Source organism: Mus musculus, chromosome 8, assembly GCF_000001635.26.
Source record: "Mus musculus strain C57BL/6J chromosome 8, GRCm38.p6 C57BL/6J".
In the NCBI taxonomy this organism is placed as follows: Eukaryota; Metazoa; Chordata; class Mammalia; order Rodentia; family Muridae; genus Mus; species Mus musculus.
In genome coordinates this window covers 27,259,957-27,279,349 of record NC_000074.6, presented here as the reverse complement: position 1 = coordinate 27,279,349, position 19,393 = coordinate 27,259,957, and the positions used below count along the sequence as shown (strand labels likewise).

General features: G+C 48.7%; 1 protein-coding gene across 1 annotated transcript; it reads right to left on the bottom strand.

Moving 5' to 3' along the window:
* Positions 1-3,693: 3,693 nt before the first annotated feature.
* On the bottom strand, positions 3,694-19,023 carry Eif4ebp1 (eukaryotic translation initiation factor 4E binding protein 1). Its single transcript, NM_007918.3, has 3 exons — positions 18,800-19,023; positions 5,848-6,027; positions 3,694-4,270 (listed from the first exon to the last, which is right to left on the bottom strand). The coding sequence occupies exons 1-3, from the start codon at positions 18,939-18,941 to the stop codon at positions 4,239-4,241; spliced, it is 354 nt and encodes a 117-aa protein (NP_031944.3). The 5' UTR covers positions 18,942-19,023; the 3' UTR covers positions 3,694-4,238.
* Positions 19,024-19,393: the final 370 nt, after the last annotated feature.

The window sequence follows — 19,393 nt, the reverse complement described above, 5'->3', positions numbered from 1 at the left end:
GGGAATGGCACAACTTGGAAAGGATTGGGCGGTGTGGCTTTGTTGGTGGGAGTGTGTCACTGAGGGTGGACATTGAGGTTTCAAAAGCCCATGATGGGCCTAAGTATGTGATCTCTCACCCTCCCTCTCTTCTCCAGTCCTGATGGTCTCTTTCTGCAGACCTGAACATAGCTCTTCACTACTGCTGAAACACCGTGCCTGCCATGCTGGCTGTCATAACAGACCATGCTTCTGAAGTGGTAAGCCAGCTCCAGCTAAACGCTCTCCTTTATAAAGAGCTGTGGTGCCCACGGTGTCGTCTCACAGCAATAGGACAGTGACTAAGACACATGCACACTCTTCTCCAGTCTCCACATCCTTCCGTCTGTCCCTACTCTGTTACCTTGTCCTGTTTCTGTGTGTACACTTAGTCAGGCTTCCTTGGGTTAACGTTTTTCTCGGGTGTTTGTTTTAGGTTCTCCAGGATGAAGGCATTGGATGTAGGGAAGACTTGGCACACATTTCTTAATGGAGGCAGGAATCTTCTGCAGGTCACTTACTGAATCTCACCCTGCCTGAGACACCTTCCAAGTGCAAAACAGACTTATCTGTTGGTCTTGTCTCTGGCCTTTCCTCCAGTTGCCTAAACAGCACACTAAAAGATACCAGGAAGGAGGAGGTACCAGCTGGGATGTCTGGCAACCTGGGAGACAAAGGAGCCAATAGCTTCCTAGTTGGATAACTACCACTTCAGTCCCTACACTGCACCCAGGCTAACTAGGCACATTCCCCAAGGTTATTTTTGCTCTCCTTGCCATGTAATTTCTAACAGTGTGCCCTCTGTGTGTTCATTATCATGTGACCTGTGCAAATGCACGCAGCATGTAGAAACCAGAAATGGAACAACAACATCACCCACATGCAATCCCTCTCCACTTTCTACTGTTTTTGGGTTTTTGGTTTTTTGTTTTGGTTTTTTGTTTTTCGAGACAGGGTTTCTCTGTGTAGCCCTGGCTGTCCTGGAACTCACTCTGTAGACCAGGCAGGCCTCAAACTCAGAAATTTGCCTGCCTCTGCATCACAAGTGCTGGGATTAAAGGCCACCACCACGCCTGGCTTCTGCTTCTTTTTAGAGAGGATCATTCACTGAAAATGAAGCATGCCCACTGAGGTAAAGTGGACAGGCTGCCAGCTCTTCTCTGTCACACAGGAGCTAAGATCAGTGTGCTATGGATCGCTGCCTCACCATTGCACAGCCAAAGCTAGCATCCCAGACTTGAAAACCCCAAGACTGTTCCCCTCTGACTCCTACATCAGCACAGCCATTCTCTACTGACCACCAGGCTGGGCCTCTTCACTGATGCTTAAAAAGCTTCTTACCTCCAATATTTACCCCAGCAAGCCTGTTCTCAGGGACCTGAAAGCACAGGCCACTGGGGTCCAGGAAGGACCTGAAATCACAAGGGCCAGCTACTACGAGGCTTAAACCTGTTTCCATTCCTTCAGAGGACAGGTCCACCCAACCTCCAGGCAGTGGACAATCACAAATGCTTGCTTTCATTTCCTCTCCGTTAGGCTTCAAAACTTGGGAGCACACGCTGTACCTTAAAGCTTCTTTGTGTTTCTGGTTCTTGGCACCTGTCTACAGCGGCCCAGTTACCTCTTCAAATGCAAACAGTGCTTCAGGCCACAGTGGAACAGGCATGCCTAGCAGATGGGTTTAAGAGGGCATCTCTGCAAACTATTAAGATGCCAGCAATGGGGATGTCAAGACGAACAAAGCAGGCTCGTCTCTCCAAAACTTTTCTTCCTGGAGAACAAGGACTGGGCTGCAGAGCTTTGCCACCGCACAGCACCCAGCAACAATTATAGCTGTGGAGATCGGGCCTTCCTCTGAAGAGGACATTTATCAGTGGGGAAAGCTGCTAACTTCTACACTGTGTTATGGCTCCTGCTCTACTTGGGAAGTGCATGCCAACCCCTAGAAAATGAGAACTGCCCTAAGATTACATACACTGGTGACCAAGACCTCTACTGAGATGCCAGGGCAATGAGACTCTGTCATTGAGAAGCTGACAGGAAATGTTGACTTAATCTCTCATTTAACCTAGATGAAATTTTCCTGCGGTGGTATCCCCTCAACAGACTCCTAATCTCACACTCAGAGGAGGATAGGCTGTGTGTATGCAGCCAACACAGCAAAGTGCTACATCCTTTCCTGTATTTCCACATGGACTCTGCTTCCTTTGGCAAGGGCTGTGGAGAAGGCAAGTGAAAGATCTGGCCGCTGAGGCCTGCCACTCCTCCAATGGCAAGCTAATGAAACACTATCATCCCAAACCTACAAAGGGCACTGCCTCCTGATCAGCCACTGTCTCTGGATCCAGGGGACCCACCCCTCAGCAGGTCCTGTCATGAGACACCTGCCACACCAGACTCAGTCCCGCAGGCAAGACTCATAAAAGTGGCTCTCTTTCTTTAACAATTGTAAGTCACATTCACACACAAAAGTACCTGTGGTGTCCCTAAAGGGATCTGAGACACCCCAACCTTACTCACCTTGGCTCCACAAGACAATCTGACTTTTGTAACACTGGGTGTCTGCCTCCTCTCATTCCTAGCTAAACCATTTCCCCCAAGCTCCACCCTCTTCCCCCCCAACTCACCACACATGGACCACTGGGAACCAATCCTATGCAATTGACTTCATGCTACCTTTTTTAATGGGTACATGGTATACCTCAGTAAAATCCTATTATCTATTATCTCCTCTGCACCCCCCACAGCAGCACACACAGAGATGATTGACATACTGTTCTGATGTGGACCGAAGGCTCTACACTGGCCCAGGCTCAGAGGAAAGGTGACCATCTCACTGGACAAAGGTAACACTTGCTGCTACTAAAAATAATTACAGACCTGCAGCGTTCTGGTCCAGGCCCATAGAGGGCTAGCTTCAGCCAGACCTCTCAGCTGTAAATTGACAGTAAGGCATGCTCTGCTGACCCAGAGTGCTGGTATAACAAGCACATATGATAATGTAAAGGGGGCTGGAGAGATGGCTCAACAGTTAAGAGCACTGACTGCTCTTCTGAAGGTTCTGAGTACAAATCCCAGCAACCACAAAGTGGCTCACAACCATCTGTAATGGGACCTGATGCCCTCTTCTGGTGCATCTGAAGACAGCTACAGTCTACCTAACATATAATAATAAATAAATTTTCGGAGCGAGCAGAGGTCCTGAGGTCAGTTCCCAGCAACCACATGATGGCTCACTACCATCTATATAGATAGATAGTAGATAGATAGATAGATAGATAGATAGATAGATAGATAGATAGATAGATAGATAGATAGATAGATAGATAGACAGACAGACAGACAGACAAGACAGATGATAGATAGATAGATAGATAGATAGATAGATAGATAGATAGATAGATAGATAGATAGACAGACAGACAGACAAGACAGATGATTGATAGATAGATAGATAGATAGATAGATAGATAGATAGATAGATAGATAGATAGATAGATAGATAGATAGATAGAGACAGATGATAGATAGATAGATAGATAGATAGATAGATAGATAGATAGATAGATAGACAGACAGACAGATGATAGAAAGACAGATAGATAGATAGATAGATAGATAGATAAATAGATGATAGAAAGATGATAGACAGACAGACAGGCAGACAGATAGATAGATTACTCATATACATAAAATAAATCTTTTTAAAAAATATTGTACAGGGAAATCACACCATAAACACTGGACAGAGAATAGTAATCATGTCGTCATTTCGAGTGGAAAACAGTTCAGACAGGGCCCAGCTGTGGGCGGGCCTAGGGTAAATGTGGCTTTTATTTCCTGTCAGGGAAAGAAGTAAAAGTGTGGCTTTCCCAGGTAACCCAGCCTAAGGAAAGATGGGTGTGCTCCGGAGGCTGGGGCTAGGATTGCCAGATCATTCTGATAGACTCCTCTGAGTCCACTCGCTGGAGCTCCATGCAGGGAGGGTGTGAGTGAGAGTCATTCCCCTGCAGTAGCAGCTCGGTATAGACAGAGGCACAAGGAGGTATGTGCTGGTGTTCACAAAATTCAAGGCAGAGCTGGCACCCTGAGTGAGGAGCAGGACTGGGTGGCCGACCCACACCCAGTGTCTGCCTGGTATGAGGCCTGAATGCTGTGCAGCTCTCCTCCCAAGGGCCTTGGGGGACATAGAAGCATCATTGCGTCCTACGGCTGGTCCCTTAAATGTCCATCTCAAATTGTGACTCTTCACCTGTGGAGAGAGGAGACAGACAGCCAATAAACAAGTGGCAAATGGAACCGCTCCAGTCTTAGGAGTCCAGAGAGAGGTGTCATCTTTTGTTATTCTCACAGGTCAACTGGAAAGAGCATGCTGAGGAAGAGAAACAAGAGAAGTTGACTGGGCTTAGGAATCAGCTTCCTCAGGAGGGCAGTGACACTGCTCAATTTCCCATGAATCCGATTTTTAATACGTGGTCCAAGGGGTGGAGCTTTGTGTCCTGTGTCCAGTTAAGGAAATTTAAAAGTACACCCACACCAACACCACTACCACCACCTAACTCTATGGGGCAACCAAGCCACTCTTGAGGGTTGAGAGCTAAAATACCATCAGAATCTAGGAGCTGTCGTCAGTGTGCCAGCAAGGGTAAATGACAGCCTTCAGTTAGCGGTCACAACTCCATCCTCTATCATCTTTGGTTTGAGGTGGGAAGGTAAAGGTGAGAGTTCTGTGCAAAGACTGGGGAATCCCTCCACCCTTGAAGACACTGCAGGGACCCACACGTGTAGCTTGGCAACCGCTTGTCACATCGCTCTCTGCAGGCAGTCAAATCTGCCTTCTTATTGCTATTCACTTTCCCCATGTCCATCTCAGTCTAACAGAATAAATATTGTTTGTCTTGGGCTGCTGAACTCCTGGGGTAATTAGAAATCCCAGGGGCTGGAGAGATGGCTCAGCGGTTAAGATCACTGACTGCTCTTCTGAAGTTCCTGACTTCAAATCCCAGCAAACACATGGTGGCTCACAACCATTAGTAATGAGATCTGAGGCCCTCTTCTGGAGTGTCTGAAGACAGCTACAGGAATCACAACCTACAGGGCCATGGGGGGTGTCATCAGCTCCCTGTCTGAGACTTGAGCTCTGCCTTCAGGGTGGAGAGTCAGAGGTGGCCCCCAGACCAAGAGGATGTGAACATGCTTGTGCAACCCAGTCCCACAGTGGAGAGCTCAGGTGTTCTGCCACTACAACTCGCTCCCACTGCCTGGCAGGGTGGCTGTTTTGATTGTTTTTGGGAGGAGGGGAAACCAGGAAAGACCTAGATATAAATGTCAAAGCTTCCGTGACAATAGGAGCCATTGTCTGCCTGTCTCCATCCACAATCCATTTAATGACCAGTAAACGTGCCAGGAGGTACCCAGGTTTATTGTTTTTATCTTGCAGACATGTAATTTCCTAGAGGGGAAGGAAGTACACCGCATGATATCTGATAAATTGTCTCCTTGCATCAAGAACTCAGGGATAGCTGCTGGGTTCTAAGAGTGGTACTTTGTGAGCGATGATACAGGGAGAGGGGCCGATGGAAGGTGCTGGAGAAAGCCACTGTCATTTTAGATCTCCTCCTAATTACCTGATGCATGAGATCTTTGAGTTCCTTGGAGCTTGTAGACCCTCCACCAAAGAGAGTCCCACTTCCCACCCGCCCCCCACCCTCTTGTCTCTCTACAGCTGCTCCTCAAAAGGTGGACAGCCACCATCACCCTCTCCCTGAAATGTGGAATTCCTGAGAACAGACAATCCTCCTTCCAGTTCAGGACCTGGACAGGACTCACCGCCTGCCCGCTTATCTTCCGGGCTGCTGGGCAGTTGGCTCTGGCTGGCTTGCATGGGAGGCTCATCGCTGGTAGGGCTAGTGACCCCAGGAATGGCTGGCAGGTCCTTTGGGGGTGTTTTGGCCACAGGTGAGTTCCGACACTCCATCAGAAATTTCCGGTCATAGATAATCCTGGTTCCTGGTGGGGAAGGTGTAATAAGGGAGCCGGTAAGACTTCCTGGAACCCCAAGCCTGTTGTGTTTCCCACTTCCTGTGAAGGAGTGGCCACAACCGATGCAGCAGGGTCCTTTATAGAATCTAGACCAAAGGGGGATTAGGCTGACCGAGGGACCTGGCCAACCTGACCACATCCCTGCTCCACTGCCTAACCCCCAACACCACGTGGGGAGCCCCCTCCCCCATGGAGGTGTTTGTTGCCCACTAAGATGCATCTTTGTTTTCTCGGAGCTCTGAACACCCTATGCTATAGTCCCTCAACCTCTCATCCCTCAGTTCTCCTTGTCAATTACACAGGGACAAGCACGGCACACAGAAAAGGTGGTCACCCTGTCACCGCATCATCCCATCCTACAGAACTCCGGTAGGTCGACCATCTACACAACAGAAAGACAGTGGGTCCCTCTCTGCAGAGGAGACTTTCTTCCTGCCGGGTCTTCGCCGAAACAGGAAACGTTCTATCCAATCCAAAAAGGACTTAGGCTGAGCCTTTCTCCAAACCTCACTACATCGGTCTGCCTGCATCACCCTTTAAGGGCTGGCATGAAATGAACGCCAGTCCCATTCCTCCTGACCTCCTACACCATGTTCATCTTATGCCCAGGGTGAGGGTCAGACTCAGTGACCTCTTCTCCAGCAGTAAACCACACTCAGGACCCTCCACCCTGACAGCCGCCTGAACACCACCATATAAAGGAGCGATTCCCAATGTAAGGAGGGAGCAGGAACGTCGAGGGAGACCCATCAGGTGACAGTGAGCAGATGAGCTTATCCGCAGGTCCCCCACCCCGGGGCCTCGAACACAGTGCAGCACTGATGATCTATTTTTAACCCCTCACTAGCACTTACTGAAGGCTTTCTTCCCAACAAACCTCAAGCCTTAGTTAGGCCCCAAGCCTCCAGCAGACAATGGCAGCCAGCTGGAATTTTAAAACCGCCTTTGCCTTTCTATTTATAGCTATCCCTTTGCAGATGACAAATAACTCTGGTTTCTCAAACACAACGGCAGTTTCTTTTTTTATAGAGAGACTATACAGCATTAGCTACGTATTATATAATGTTCTATACCACGCGTACTGAAAATAAATTAAGGGCTGGCTAGATGGCTCGGCTGGCAAAGGCACCTACCTGCCACCAAGCCTGGGGCCCTGAGTTCACAACCGGAAACCTGCATGGTAGGCGAGAATCAGTTCTCACAAGATGCCTTCTGGCCACCATATGCAAGATGTGGCATGCATGCCCCCACACCTATACCTACTCTTATTCATATATTCTCTCTTTCTCTCTCTCTCTCTCTCTTCCCCCACTCCTTCTCCCTCCCTCTCAATAAGTATATAAATACATGTTTTAAAAATGAATCAGCCGGGTGATGGTGGAGCACACCTTTAATCCCAGCACTTGGGAGGCAGAGGCAGGAGGATGGAGGATTTCTGAGTTCAAGGCCAGCCTGGTCTACAGAATGAGTCCAGGACAGACAGGGCTATACAGAGAAACCCTGTCTCAAATAAAAATAAATAAATAAGTAAGTCTTGGGATTAGGACAGAATTGCTGACAGCTTCTGAAATGTCACTGTCACTGTCTTCTACTTATTTATTTAAACGAACGGCTTTTCCTGGTGCTGATGATGGTTTTGTACCACCTGGGAGGATGACCTACGAAAACTTTCCATTGTAAATAAGTGCATAGTAAAGCCGAATTAAAAGAATAGATAGCTAGCGAGAGATGGGTAGGCAGACAGGTCAGACAAACAGTATTAAACCAGCCAAACATTCAGCAGAGAAGGACTCTAAGGCAGCCAGCTGGAGTCAATGGTCCCCTCGGGGCAAGGCTTCAAACAGGTGAGCCTAGCCAACCGGAAACGAACGTCATTCAGCTGTAGGTCCACAGCATCCGGCAGAATCTGAGTAAGGGAAACCGAGGCAGGCAGCTGGAGCCCCGACTGAGCGAGGGTCTATCCTCAGCTAACCTGCGCTGCAAATGACCTTAGGCACTCCCACAGCTGTGTTGTGCCTTCCCAGGGTCCTACGCAGGGTCTTTCTATCTGGAGCTTGCCATGTAGATCAAGTTTCCAACTAAGGCACTTCCATAGCGTGGCACAAACAATAAGGACCCTGGTTGTCAGTGGTTCCCCCCCCAGCTGTTCTCAAGGGCATTTTCACCCTGTCGTTATGCCCGCTCTCTTCCCTCTGGTCACACAGGGGGCAGACACTGAGATAAACACACTTGGGTCTGAAGCGAGAGGCGGGGCGGTAACTCTGTGCATACAGCCAGCTTATCAGTCATCCCAAACAGCGCAATACAATTTACCAACATAATGCACATCACAGATTGTTATAAAAACAAAACGCCAACCAACTGAAAAACGAATATGCCCTGTGTCCTATGGTTCGAGACTTTCAGCCGGGACACTATTCTTCGTAAACAAGAAGGTCATCTTAGTATGCAAACTGGCTTTTGTCAGTTAATAGACAGTCAAATTATATGTATGCCCCCCAAAAAATGGTTTTTTTTAAAATAAATTTACAACTTTATCAGTGAATGTTTGATATGCATACCTACTTTATATACCTACATACCTTGGGTTATATAAAAACTCATGCTAGATAGAAGAGGTCAACAAAAAAGGTTTAAGAGGTCCTGCTGGCCAGGTGTGGTGCCACTACCCAGCACTCAGGAGGCAAAGGCAGGAGGATCTGAGTTCGAGGCCAGCATGGTCTACATGGCAATTTCCAGAATAGACGGGGCTAAATAAGAGAGGCGCTATTTCCAAAAAAATATGTAGGACCCTGGGAAGGTGCAGCTGTGGAGTGCCTGAGGTCATTTGCAGGGAGGATTAACTAAGGATAGACCATGTTCCATGCAGGTAGCACCATCTCACTGTTTAGAAGCCAGCCAGGCGCCAGCATCTCCCTTCTCTCTGCTTCCTGCCCACCCTAAAGTCAAGACCCATCTCTAACACAAGCTCCTGCCGCCATGATGTTCTGATCGAGCAATGAATCAACTGACTGGACTGAACTGAGAAGTCAGGAGCCAAAATAAATATTCCGCCTTCAAGTTTCCCCGTCAGGGATCCGGTCGCAGTGGAGAAAAGAAGGTACAAAATAAATAAACATATAAATAATGTTGAGGTAGGTAGTAAACACACACACACCGTGAATCACAGATCAGTTGTGGAGCTGGAATCGAGAGCCTACTGGGTGCTAAGGTGAAAGTTCCAAGTTCAGATTTGAACTGCCTGTGGACCAACGTTCTTTCTCGCTGACTCTCGACAGACAATTGTCTCATTTGCCAGCTCTACTCTATGGACAAGGTACTACTTCCTCTACCTGTGCCTCAGTGGCCTCTCCAAGGCCTCAAAATGGGCCTGCTCATTTATTATCATGGCAACTTCATCAACCTCTGGTGTGCATCAGAACTGTGGCCCTGGGCTGGCGAGATGGCTCAGCAGTTAAGAGCACTGACTGCTCTTCCGAAGGTCCTGAGTTCAAATCTCAGCAACCACATGGTGGCTCACAACCATCCATAACGAAATCTGATGCCCTCTTCTGGAGTAGCTGAGGACAGCTACAGTGTACTTACATATAATAAATAAATAAATCCTTTAAAAAAAAAAAAAAAAGAACTGTGGCCCTCCCAAGGGACCCCTGCACAAACGCTAACAATTATTCTGTCCCATCAAGGTTTAAGGTGACCAGCTGCCACCAGTTGCTCAGTCCCACCCACAGCAGGACCCAATTCCAAGGACCCAAAGTGGGGACTCTTCAGAAGGAAGGTAAGCAACCAAGAAAGAGACTTGGGGTGCGGAAACGGGCGTCCTCCATCTCTCTCAGACACACAGAATATGGGAACCATCATGAATTGAGGTATGCCTGGTAGCCTTTGGAACTTTTAATTCCTGGAATGCACGAAGTATAGATCAGTGCTTACTCCCCAGGAAGGCGTGGTTTAACACTCGTGCCAGTTTTCCTGGACACACTAGTGAGGACACATTCCCCCAAGGATCTAGTTTTCTCACCTGCCAACCAAGGGTGTCACCCTGGGCTCACGGACACTATATTTAAAGCACTGGCCATCACCACCTATTTTTAGGATCCTTAATGTGCAAACCACATGGGACTTTGTGCACAAGTCCTGGACTCAAACCGGGAATCACCTACCTAGAAAACTCAATTTCTGGGTCCCAGCTCTTTCTGAGCCACACGAAGAAGGTAAGAAAAGACTCACACCCCAAAGGAGTATCATCAAGACTAAATAAATAAGCCCGGCGTGGTGGCGCACACCTTTAATCCCAGCACTTGGGAGGCAGAGGCAGGCGGATTTCTGAGTTCTAGGCCAGCCTGGTCTCCAGGACAGCTAAGGCTACACAGAGAAACCCTGTCTCAAAAAAAAAAAAAAAAAAGACTAAATAAATAACACATACCAATGTTCCCGAGGCTAGAGTTATCATTCCATGGAAGAACATCTTCCTTACATTACATGCACAAGGGTTTGGGGATCAAAAAATAAATAAATGGGGCTGGCGAGATGGCTCAGTGGTTAAGAGCGCCAACTGCTCTTCCGAAGGTCCCGAGTTCAAATCCCAGCAACCACATGGTGACTCACAACCATCCGTAATGAAATCTGATGCACTCTTCTGGAATATCTGAGGACAGCTACAGTGTACTTACACATAATAAATAAATCTAAAATAAATAAACAAACATAAGCCAGCCATGGTGGTATATGCCTCTCTAATACAAGTGCTCCGTAGATAGAGCCAATTGGATCTCTGTAAGTTCAAGGCCAGTCCCCTACAGAGTGAGTTCTGAGACAGCCAGGACTATGTAGAGACACCGTTTCATAAGTAGACAGACATAGAGATAGTAGACACAAGGATGGAAGGTTGGATGGATGGATGGATGGATGGATAGATAGATAGATAGATAGATAGAGACAGACAGACAGACAGACAGACAGACAAATAGACACAAGCACACACACAGATGATATATAGATGGATGGATGGATAGATAGATGTCCAGTCTCAAGCAAGCAGAGTAAACTTATCAGAAAGAAGACTTTTATGAAGGAATAGGAAGAGAGGCACGGTGATGCACACCTACCTCTCTCGGGGGTCCTATGAAGCTACCAGACACCAACTGTGGGCAATCTGTCGGGGGCAACAAGCCACCCTTCTTCCCTAAGAGGCTCTGACAAGAGCAAGGCTTTTTACAGAGACTTTAGAACAAAATGGCTGAAATCTTTCTAAGGCTGGCCCAGCGTCTCCCCCTTTGCAGACCTCTCCCCAAATGCTTCAGAATGCACCAGTGCAGAGTGTGAGTGCCACAAGCTCTCCAGGTGTCTCCCAAAACACAGCAAGGGCTAGTCCAGAGGGAGTGGGTGGGAGCTGTTATGGACTGTACTGTGTTCCTTCAAACTCAGGTGTTGAAGCCTAAACCCCAGCACCTCACAATATGGTGTCTTTATAGAGAAGGTCAATATGAACCCTTTAGACTGGATCCTGATCTGGCGTCACCAGAGCATCCTCAGAAGAGGAAATGCATGCATAGACCCACAGACGAAAGACCATAAGCTGGCTCTCTTGCCTTCTTGCTCTGGTTCTGTCCTCTCACCCCTCCCCCTCTCTCCCCATTCCCCTCCCCCCTCTCGCTCCACATGCTCATGGCGGCATCTACTCTCTCCCTCTCTGCCTTTCTCTGTCTCTACTACCCTCCCCATGCCCTGAATAAACTCTATTCTATACTATTAAGAGGAGGAGGAGGAGGAGGAGGACCATAAGCTGACAAGAGAGAAGATAGGCAAGCTAGGAAGAGAGGCCTCAGAAAGAACCAACCTCACTCTGGTCTTAAACTTCCAGTTACCAAACAGTAAGAAAATAAGTTTTGCCGCTTAAGCTAGGATTAAAGCAGTATTTTCATATGGCAGCTGTAGCACACTAAGATAGACTGGCCGGGTTTTCCCTTTTCTGGTGCTTGGGATTAAACCCAGGTTCCAAACACACTTGTTCCTCCACTGAGCGACAACTCCAGTCCAAACACACATTCTCTTCAAGTAGGACGACCGCTCTGATCATTTCTTGGAGTGTTTTGTGACAAGGTTTCATGTGAGCTGAGCCTGCCCGGTCCACCCTCAAATGCAATATGTAGCTAAGGCTGTCTCGGTTACTTCTCTATTGTTGTGATAAGACAACTTACAAAATGAAGCATTTAACGTGGAGCTTAGAGTCCATGACCATCGCAGCGGGAAGCATGGCATCTGGTAGGCAGGCATGGTGCTGAGTGGAGCCATAGCTGTTAGCTTTCATATTCATCTACACGTATGAGACAGAGAGAGCTAACAGGGAATGGTGTGGACATTTTCCTTTTTCCTTTTCTTGAAACCTCAAAGCCCATCCCAATGCCACACCTCCTCCAACAAGGCCACACCTCCTAATCCTTCCCAAACAGGTCCACCGAATGGGGACAGAGCATTCAAATGCATGCATCTCTGGGAGCCATTCTCAAAGCACCCACATTGGCCTTGAACATCTGATCCTCCTGTTGACGAACTCCTCATTCCCAGATTACTGACATCATAAACATGTGCCCCCGAAGCTCTAAACGGACTGTGCCTCTTTTCTCATCCACATTCTGGGCTGCCGGGCACACCTGACTCAAGCCAATTGCTAGTGCCCAGAAAACCCAGGCCTTCCAAGTGACAATAAGAGGGGTGTGTTTGGACAGTAAGCATAAGCCCTACAAAGCAATGGCCCTAAAGTCTGCCGTTCAGAAGAAGCAGGGAAAAAAAAAATCAAACAAAACAAAAAACATACAACAAACAACAACAAAAACCAGTGAGTGGTTCATACGCTTGAGAAGTTATCAGTAGATTGATCAGGACTTTAAGGTCATCCTCAAATGTTTGGAGATCCTGTCTCAAAACAAAGAAGGCCACCCCATCTTCCTCTCACCCCCACTTAAAGCTGGACTGCCCCCTAAGAACACACGAATACTTTTAAAGTGATGGGGCAAAGCTCCCATGCCTCTGCCCTGGGCTAACAGAGAAGTTCAAGCTAAACTAAATGATTTGAGCCCCAAGACGGGAGCGTTCCCAGCCTCCCACCAGGGGCCAGCAAGTGATAGACTCACACGTGGATAAGGCCACCTTGGACCTTGCAGCCCAGGGCAATCCAGCTGCAGCCTTGAGTCAACTCTGCCAAAATCAGCAAAGGACAGACGTGAGCAATAAACCGTTGTTTACGTTATCAAGTCTGGTGATGGCTTGTTAAAGGCTAGTGGCAACCTGGTACAACCATCTCCACCCTGGAGTTCTCAGGGGAGACCCAGGCCTCAGGAAGGAACCTACATATCCTAAGAGGATGCTTCACTCTGGGTTCCTTGTAGGCCCCCTTCATCTTCATCTCCTCCCTAGTGCTAAAAATCAGCCCAGGGCATCCCACATGCTAGCAGGGCACTGTGCCACTAAGCCACACGCAGCATGACTCGTCACCTTCTGAACACCGGACCTGGCCTTAGGTCCTGGGGTCACAACGACTGCTCTGGAAGAACATCCTGTCTAACCCGAGAAACAAGCACGCCAACAGACTCGTGGCTATGATTCACCACGGAGAAAGACAGCTGAGGTAAGACTCGCTCGGGCCAGAAAGTAATGGATGTTTTTGTTTGTTTGCCTGAACATATGGGGATCCATACACAGAAATGATCGCTAAGGGGAGGGGAGAAAAAAAAAACAAAAAAAAATGGTCGCGTTAAGCAATCCTCATTTTCAATATTGCTACTCCCTTCTAACTCGTTTTCGTGAACATCAAATAAAGGCTCATTTGGAAAAATGCTTCAGTGTTTTGTACCACTAAGTGAAATGAAATCAGCACCATGCTCTCTGCCTCCCTTCACCTGAGTCGGTAATGACTTTTGCTGATAGTGGTGGGTGAGAATCCAGCTCACCTTGTAAATAATGACTACCTGCCACTTTGGGGGGATGCTGGAAAGAAAAAGGCAACCTCTGAAGGCCACCAAAATCTAGAGGATCACGTCCTCAGACTGCCATGGATCATGGGGACAAGTTCTGTGGCCCTGGGGCCCACGTACAAAACCACAAAGGGAAATCACTATGGATGAGGCTGGAGAGATGGCTCAGTGGTTAAGAGTACTGGCTGCTCTTCCAGAGGTCCTGAGTTCAAATCCCACAACCACATGGTGGCTCACAATCATCTGTGTAATGGGATCTGACGCCCTTTTCTGATGTGTCTGAAGACAGCAACAGTGTACTCATATAATTAAATAAAACTTTAAAAAAAAAATCACTATGGGTTATAGAACTGAAGGGCAGGGGGTGTCTATGGAATCGCTGCATTCTATAGATGTGCCCCTGGTTCTTAGAATCATGTCTCCCCTCAGCATCACTGAACTATTAAGTAAAACTGGCAAATAAAAATCTTACGCACTTAAGCAAGATGCCACATGCCTATTATCCCAGCCCTCAGGAGGCTGAGACAGGAGATCACCAGTATTGAGGCTAGCCGGGGCTATATACAGTAAGATCCTATCTTAAAGAAGAGGAGGAAGAGAGAAAAAGGAAAGGAGAGGGAGACATAGAGAGAGAAGAAAGGAGGCAGAAGCACCTAGTCGGAGTACACAGAATGTGATGATCTGCTGTCACACTAGGAAATGTAAAATAAATCCCACAATTAGAGCAACCAGCCTACGTCTCTCGGATGTCTGCCTGTGTACGGAAGGATATGGCTACAGTTGCCCTGAGCTGATTTCTAGTAAACACTGCAGAGTTAATTATAGCCACTGATGAGTACACCCCTGGAATTTACCCCTCTCATAACTGAAAGTCTGTGCCAAACCTCTAGTCCCCTAACTCCCAACATAGCCACTCTCTCTTACACCTGAAAGTCACCCTCCAGCCTCCGCCCCTCCTCCCCCTCCTTTGTGATGTCAGATCCTCTTGCAGAGTTCCCCTTCACTGAGCTTCCCCCTCCGAGCCTCTAGGCTTTTATTTTAATTTAGGGAGAGGTTCCTGTGGAAGCAAGGAAAGGCCACCCCTTCAGCTAGAATGATGGTGGAATGATGACGGACAGAGGTCCAGGGGCTAAAGAACAGACCTTTCCAAGTGCAGCAAGCACTTTTTTTTTGCTGTTTTGGTTTTTTGTTTTGCACTACCACGCCTGGCTAGCAAGCATGTTTTAACCTCGGAACCATCTCTTAAGCCCCATGCTTGTATCCCACCGTCAGCTGTATCGTCACCTGAATCCCATCCTTCCAAGTCACACTATCTTCCTAGTTGCAGGGCATGCCTTAAATAAAAACCAAGAGGCTGCAAAGGTAGCTTGGAGTGCTCTACCCAACCCCCTTCCAATTCAGTCGTATGTCCTGGAACCTACTATATATTGTTTCAAACACTTTAAATGGAAGCTCGGGTGCATGTCAGACGGGGACCATTATCTCCTTGCCACCTCGATATCCAAGCTCTCTCATTCGGCCCTTAATAATATCCTCAGCTGTAACTTCTCCCCTCTGTGTGACTAAGACCTCGGGACATCAAGTCACCGGCATCAGCGTCCAGCCCACCTCCCCTCTTCCCAGCACTGACGGAGTTAAACACTTGGCAGCCACCTCAAGGTCAGCTTCCCAGACAGAGACTTTTTTTTTAATTTCTCTGATAGGGTCTCGCTATGTAGGTCTGACTGACCTGGAACTTATTATGTAGACTGTAGACCAGGCTGGCTTCAAACTCACAAAGATTCTCCTGTCTCTGCACCATTACATTCAACTTTACCCCTTACAAAACAGTGTCATTTACACCTGCCACCCTACCTACCTGCCTGCCTGATTATTAATTAACCTTACCCAGGTACTATGAGGTATGACCACCCAAACAACTTCTGTAGGTTTAGAAGTCAAACATCCATCCTTGGTGGGTGTTCACTAGATCCTGTTTATGACATTGCTAGCAATCTTAAAGACTCCCAGGTTCAAATCTTCTTGTGGGACACTCCCTTCAGAAATGTCCTAGGTTACCAAAGGCTTAATGACCACTGACCAGAGTCCCAGGAATGGAGATGGTTCAGGCCACCTGTTGTGCCCTGGTCTCCAGAGGCAGCTGCTTCAAAGCCATTCTCAGCTGAAGTAGCTTCCTGTAGTATTTCTTCATGTAGAGCTTGCAGCCCCTTACAGGTCAAGTCACATGCCAAGGAGTATAGGAAGCTTAAGTTCAAGAAACCTGACTTTATGCCTGGATATGAGATCTACTTTGCCAGACTCCTAAAGATCTGGAAAGGCAAGGAAAAAAGCCGTGTGTGTGTGTGTGTGTGTGTGTGTGTGTGTGTGTGTATACATATATGTGTATATATGTGTGTGTGTGTGTGTGTGTGTGTATACATATATGTGTATATATGTGTGTGTGTGTGTATACATATATGTGTATATATGTGTGTGTGTGTGTGTATACATATATGTGTATATGTGTGTGTGTGTGTGTGTGTGTGTGTGTGCGTGTATGGGCTTTGTTTGTGTGTTGTTTATCCCTTTCCCTTGTAACTCCTGAGTACTCAAAATGGAATGTGAGCCAATCAAGCATATAATGGTTAGGCAGATGACTCAGTCCTGATTCAAGCTCATGGGCTTTATACGCCCATAGATCCAGAGGACAGAGTAGACCTCAGGGTGATTCACTTGACCTTGAACTCCCAGCTGGCCCCTGATACAAGTAAGAAAATTCAAAAGTTAGATGGATTTGCAGAGAATAGATGAGAGCAAAGAGAAATAGCCCAAAGGGTATTCAACAGCTGTTAACCCCGGAATTACCAACACTCAGTAAGGTGAGGCAGGAGGATCTCTGTGTAGCCCTGGCTCTCCCGTAACTCACCCTGTAGACCTCTGCACTCGGATTCCGTATCTCGTTGGGGTGCTAAGTGATGAGAAACATTCTGGAGCAAATGGGTCAAGCTTCTGCCCTTTAGCAGAGGCGACCTGGAATGAATGGCCTTTGGGAAAAGATCCCACTCCTTAAATTAACTGGCTTTGGCAGAAACAAGCAAGTCTTTCCTCGAGCTATGGACTGTGTGACACACAAACAACAACAACAGCAACAAAAATCTGACAAGGGCCAGCTGGCTTTGGGGACCTGACACTGCTTTCTTTCAGTTAAGAAGCAAATGCTACACTCTAAGGAAACCCCTTCCTCTTCAAAGACAACGGGAACTACCTGGTCTGCCAACGGACACTTCGCAGACCACAGTGAGAAGTGGATCAGAGTGCATTACAAACAGTACTGGCTATTGCTACCCAGCTAACCTGTTCATCCAGAAAGGGACGGGCAAGAGAGAAAATAAACGTTTCCCAGAGCCTTTAGGTCTGTATCGGTGCCTATAAAAAATAAAAATAAAAAATACACCCTGATTCACACCTCGCCTAAAAGGACTCAACTCTCTGTGAAACTTTGTGCTCAACACAAAGTTCTGCGAAAAGACAAAGGGGCAACAGCGTGAACTAAAAAGTGGCCAGCGGGGTTGAAGAACTCCAGTAACGGGAGGCCAGAAGCCTGCAGAAAACTTTTCCTTTGGGCCGTTTCTAATAAGAGGGAGCCGGCTTTCTCCCCCTGCCCTGCTTGCTACTTCTTGCTGAGTGTAGGAACTCAGCATGACGATGCACAACAGACACGTGCTCAAGCAGCGAGGCCTTGGTGCTGTGTCCTGAAGATCACAGAACCCAGTGGACACTGACTGAGCTCCAAGATCCCTTCATCGGTGCCTTGGTTCTGGGATCTGGCTGTGCTCCCTGGTGCAGGGACAGCTGCCCGAGAAAATAGGCATGTGGCCCGGCTGCGCCAGCAGTAGCCCAAGGTTCATCACCGCGCCAGGATTCCTCTTGTTTTTGAGTTGTAAGAGGAGTAGTTGGGGGAGGAGACCGGGGAGGGGAGAAGCGCAAAAGTGGGTGGGAGCGGCGCGAGGATTGGGAGGGAAGTAGTGAGCCACGAGGATTTCATCATGCAAACAGGCGGGTAGGTTTCATCAGCGTCTATACTGGGGCTCCAGGGCAAGCTGGGAATGCCTGGTTCCCGGAGGCCGGCCCCCACCCGCGCCAACTCAGCTTCCTCTTCCTCATCCTCCGCCACTTGGGCCAGTTCAACGCTGTGCCCTGCCCCCCAGGCCCGAGGAACGTGTTGTTCTGCACTACACCAGACGCCGCCCCTGCAGGAATCTCTCTCTTAACACAAGCCACAGGTGGCAGAGAAGCACCCTCAGCGTCCAGCCTCCATTAATGAGCGAGTGTCCAAAGCAAAGAGGGCTGCCTCCGGAAAGGTTAAAAAAAAAAAAAGTGTGCAGGCGTCACTTATTCCAAGGGAGATCAACTAAACTTAATCTCCAGGCCAGCCTCTTTCCCTGATCTTGTCCCACCCCAAACTGCCCTGACACCCACAGAGGTCGCCCTTAAGCACATGGTGGTCCTGGCAGAGTGCCTATCTGTATGCTCAGGGCACTCTGCCGTATCTCCCAGGAAAAGGCTAATAATGCAGGCAGTTTGCAGCCGGGTTCCAGACCACGCTCCACCACACCCAGAAGGCGAGCAACCGAGACGGTGACCCTTCTGCTTTCCCGACGCCCCTCGTCCGTTCTGGCCAGCTACCGAACCCCTCGAATGCCGCCCTCCCCGTCGCACGTGAGACTCCGGATCCCGACGTATCCTCCAGCCCCCCGAGGTCGCCCGTGACCCCGGCCAGCGCCTACCTCCCGGGGTGGTGCTGAAGAGCGTGCCGCCCGGAGTGGTGCTGTAGTCCCCGGGCGGGAGCTGCACGCCATCGCCGAGGGCTACGCGGCGAGTGGGGATGGCCCGGCTGGGAGTCTGGCTGCAGCTGCTGCCCGCCGACATGTCTCCTGCACGCCGCCCACGACCCTCCAGCAACCCCGCGGCACCTCGGCCCAGCCCTTCTCGTGCCCGGCCCGCCCCTTCCGCCTGGGCTCCACGCCCCCTGAGACTTGCGGTCCGCCCGGCCCCACCCAGCCCCAGCCCGCTGCCTGCAAGTGGTTCCCCAGCTGCTGACCTAGGCAGCTTCTGTCCTCTCCAGTGCAGGAACCCCAGTGTGGGCCCCTTGGGTTCCCTGGTTCCTCCCCGAGACTCTGGGAAGATCTAGGTAGGGATGACGGTGGCAGAACTCTCCGATTTGGTGGCAGCGTCTCAGCGCACCAGACCGCCTGCTTTCTATATTAGGATGTGACCTCTCGATCCCAGGCCGATCCTCAGAGAAGAAAGGGTGGGCTGATCCTTCGCCATTCTTAACGTTTCTACAGCTTTTACAGTTTTACAGTTTTTAGGAGTCAGAG

What these genes read in the sequence shown, in the direction of transcription:
- Eif4ebp1 (NM_007918.3), bottom strand. Translation starts at nt 18,941, where the DNA reads ATGTCGGCGGGCAGCAGCTGCAGCCAGACTCCCAGCCGGGCCATCCCC. An exon ending in CTTCAGCACCACCCCGGGAG is followed by an intron (nt 6,028 to 18,799) that starts GTAGGCGCTGGC and finishes CTTCCCCACCAG; the next exon opens with GAACCAGGATTATCTATGAC. An exon ending in GGAAGATAAGCGGGCAGGCG is followed by an intron (nt 4,271 to 5,847) that starts GTGAGTCCTGTC and finishes CTCTCTCCACAG; the next exon opens with GTGAAGAGTCACAATTTGAG.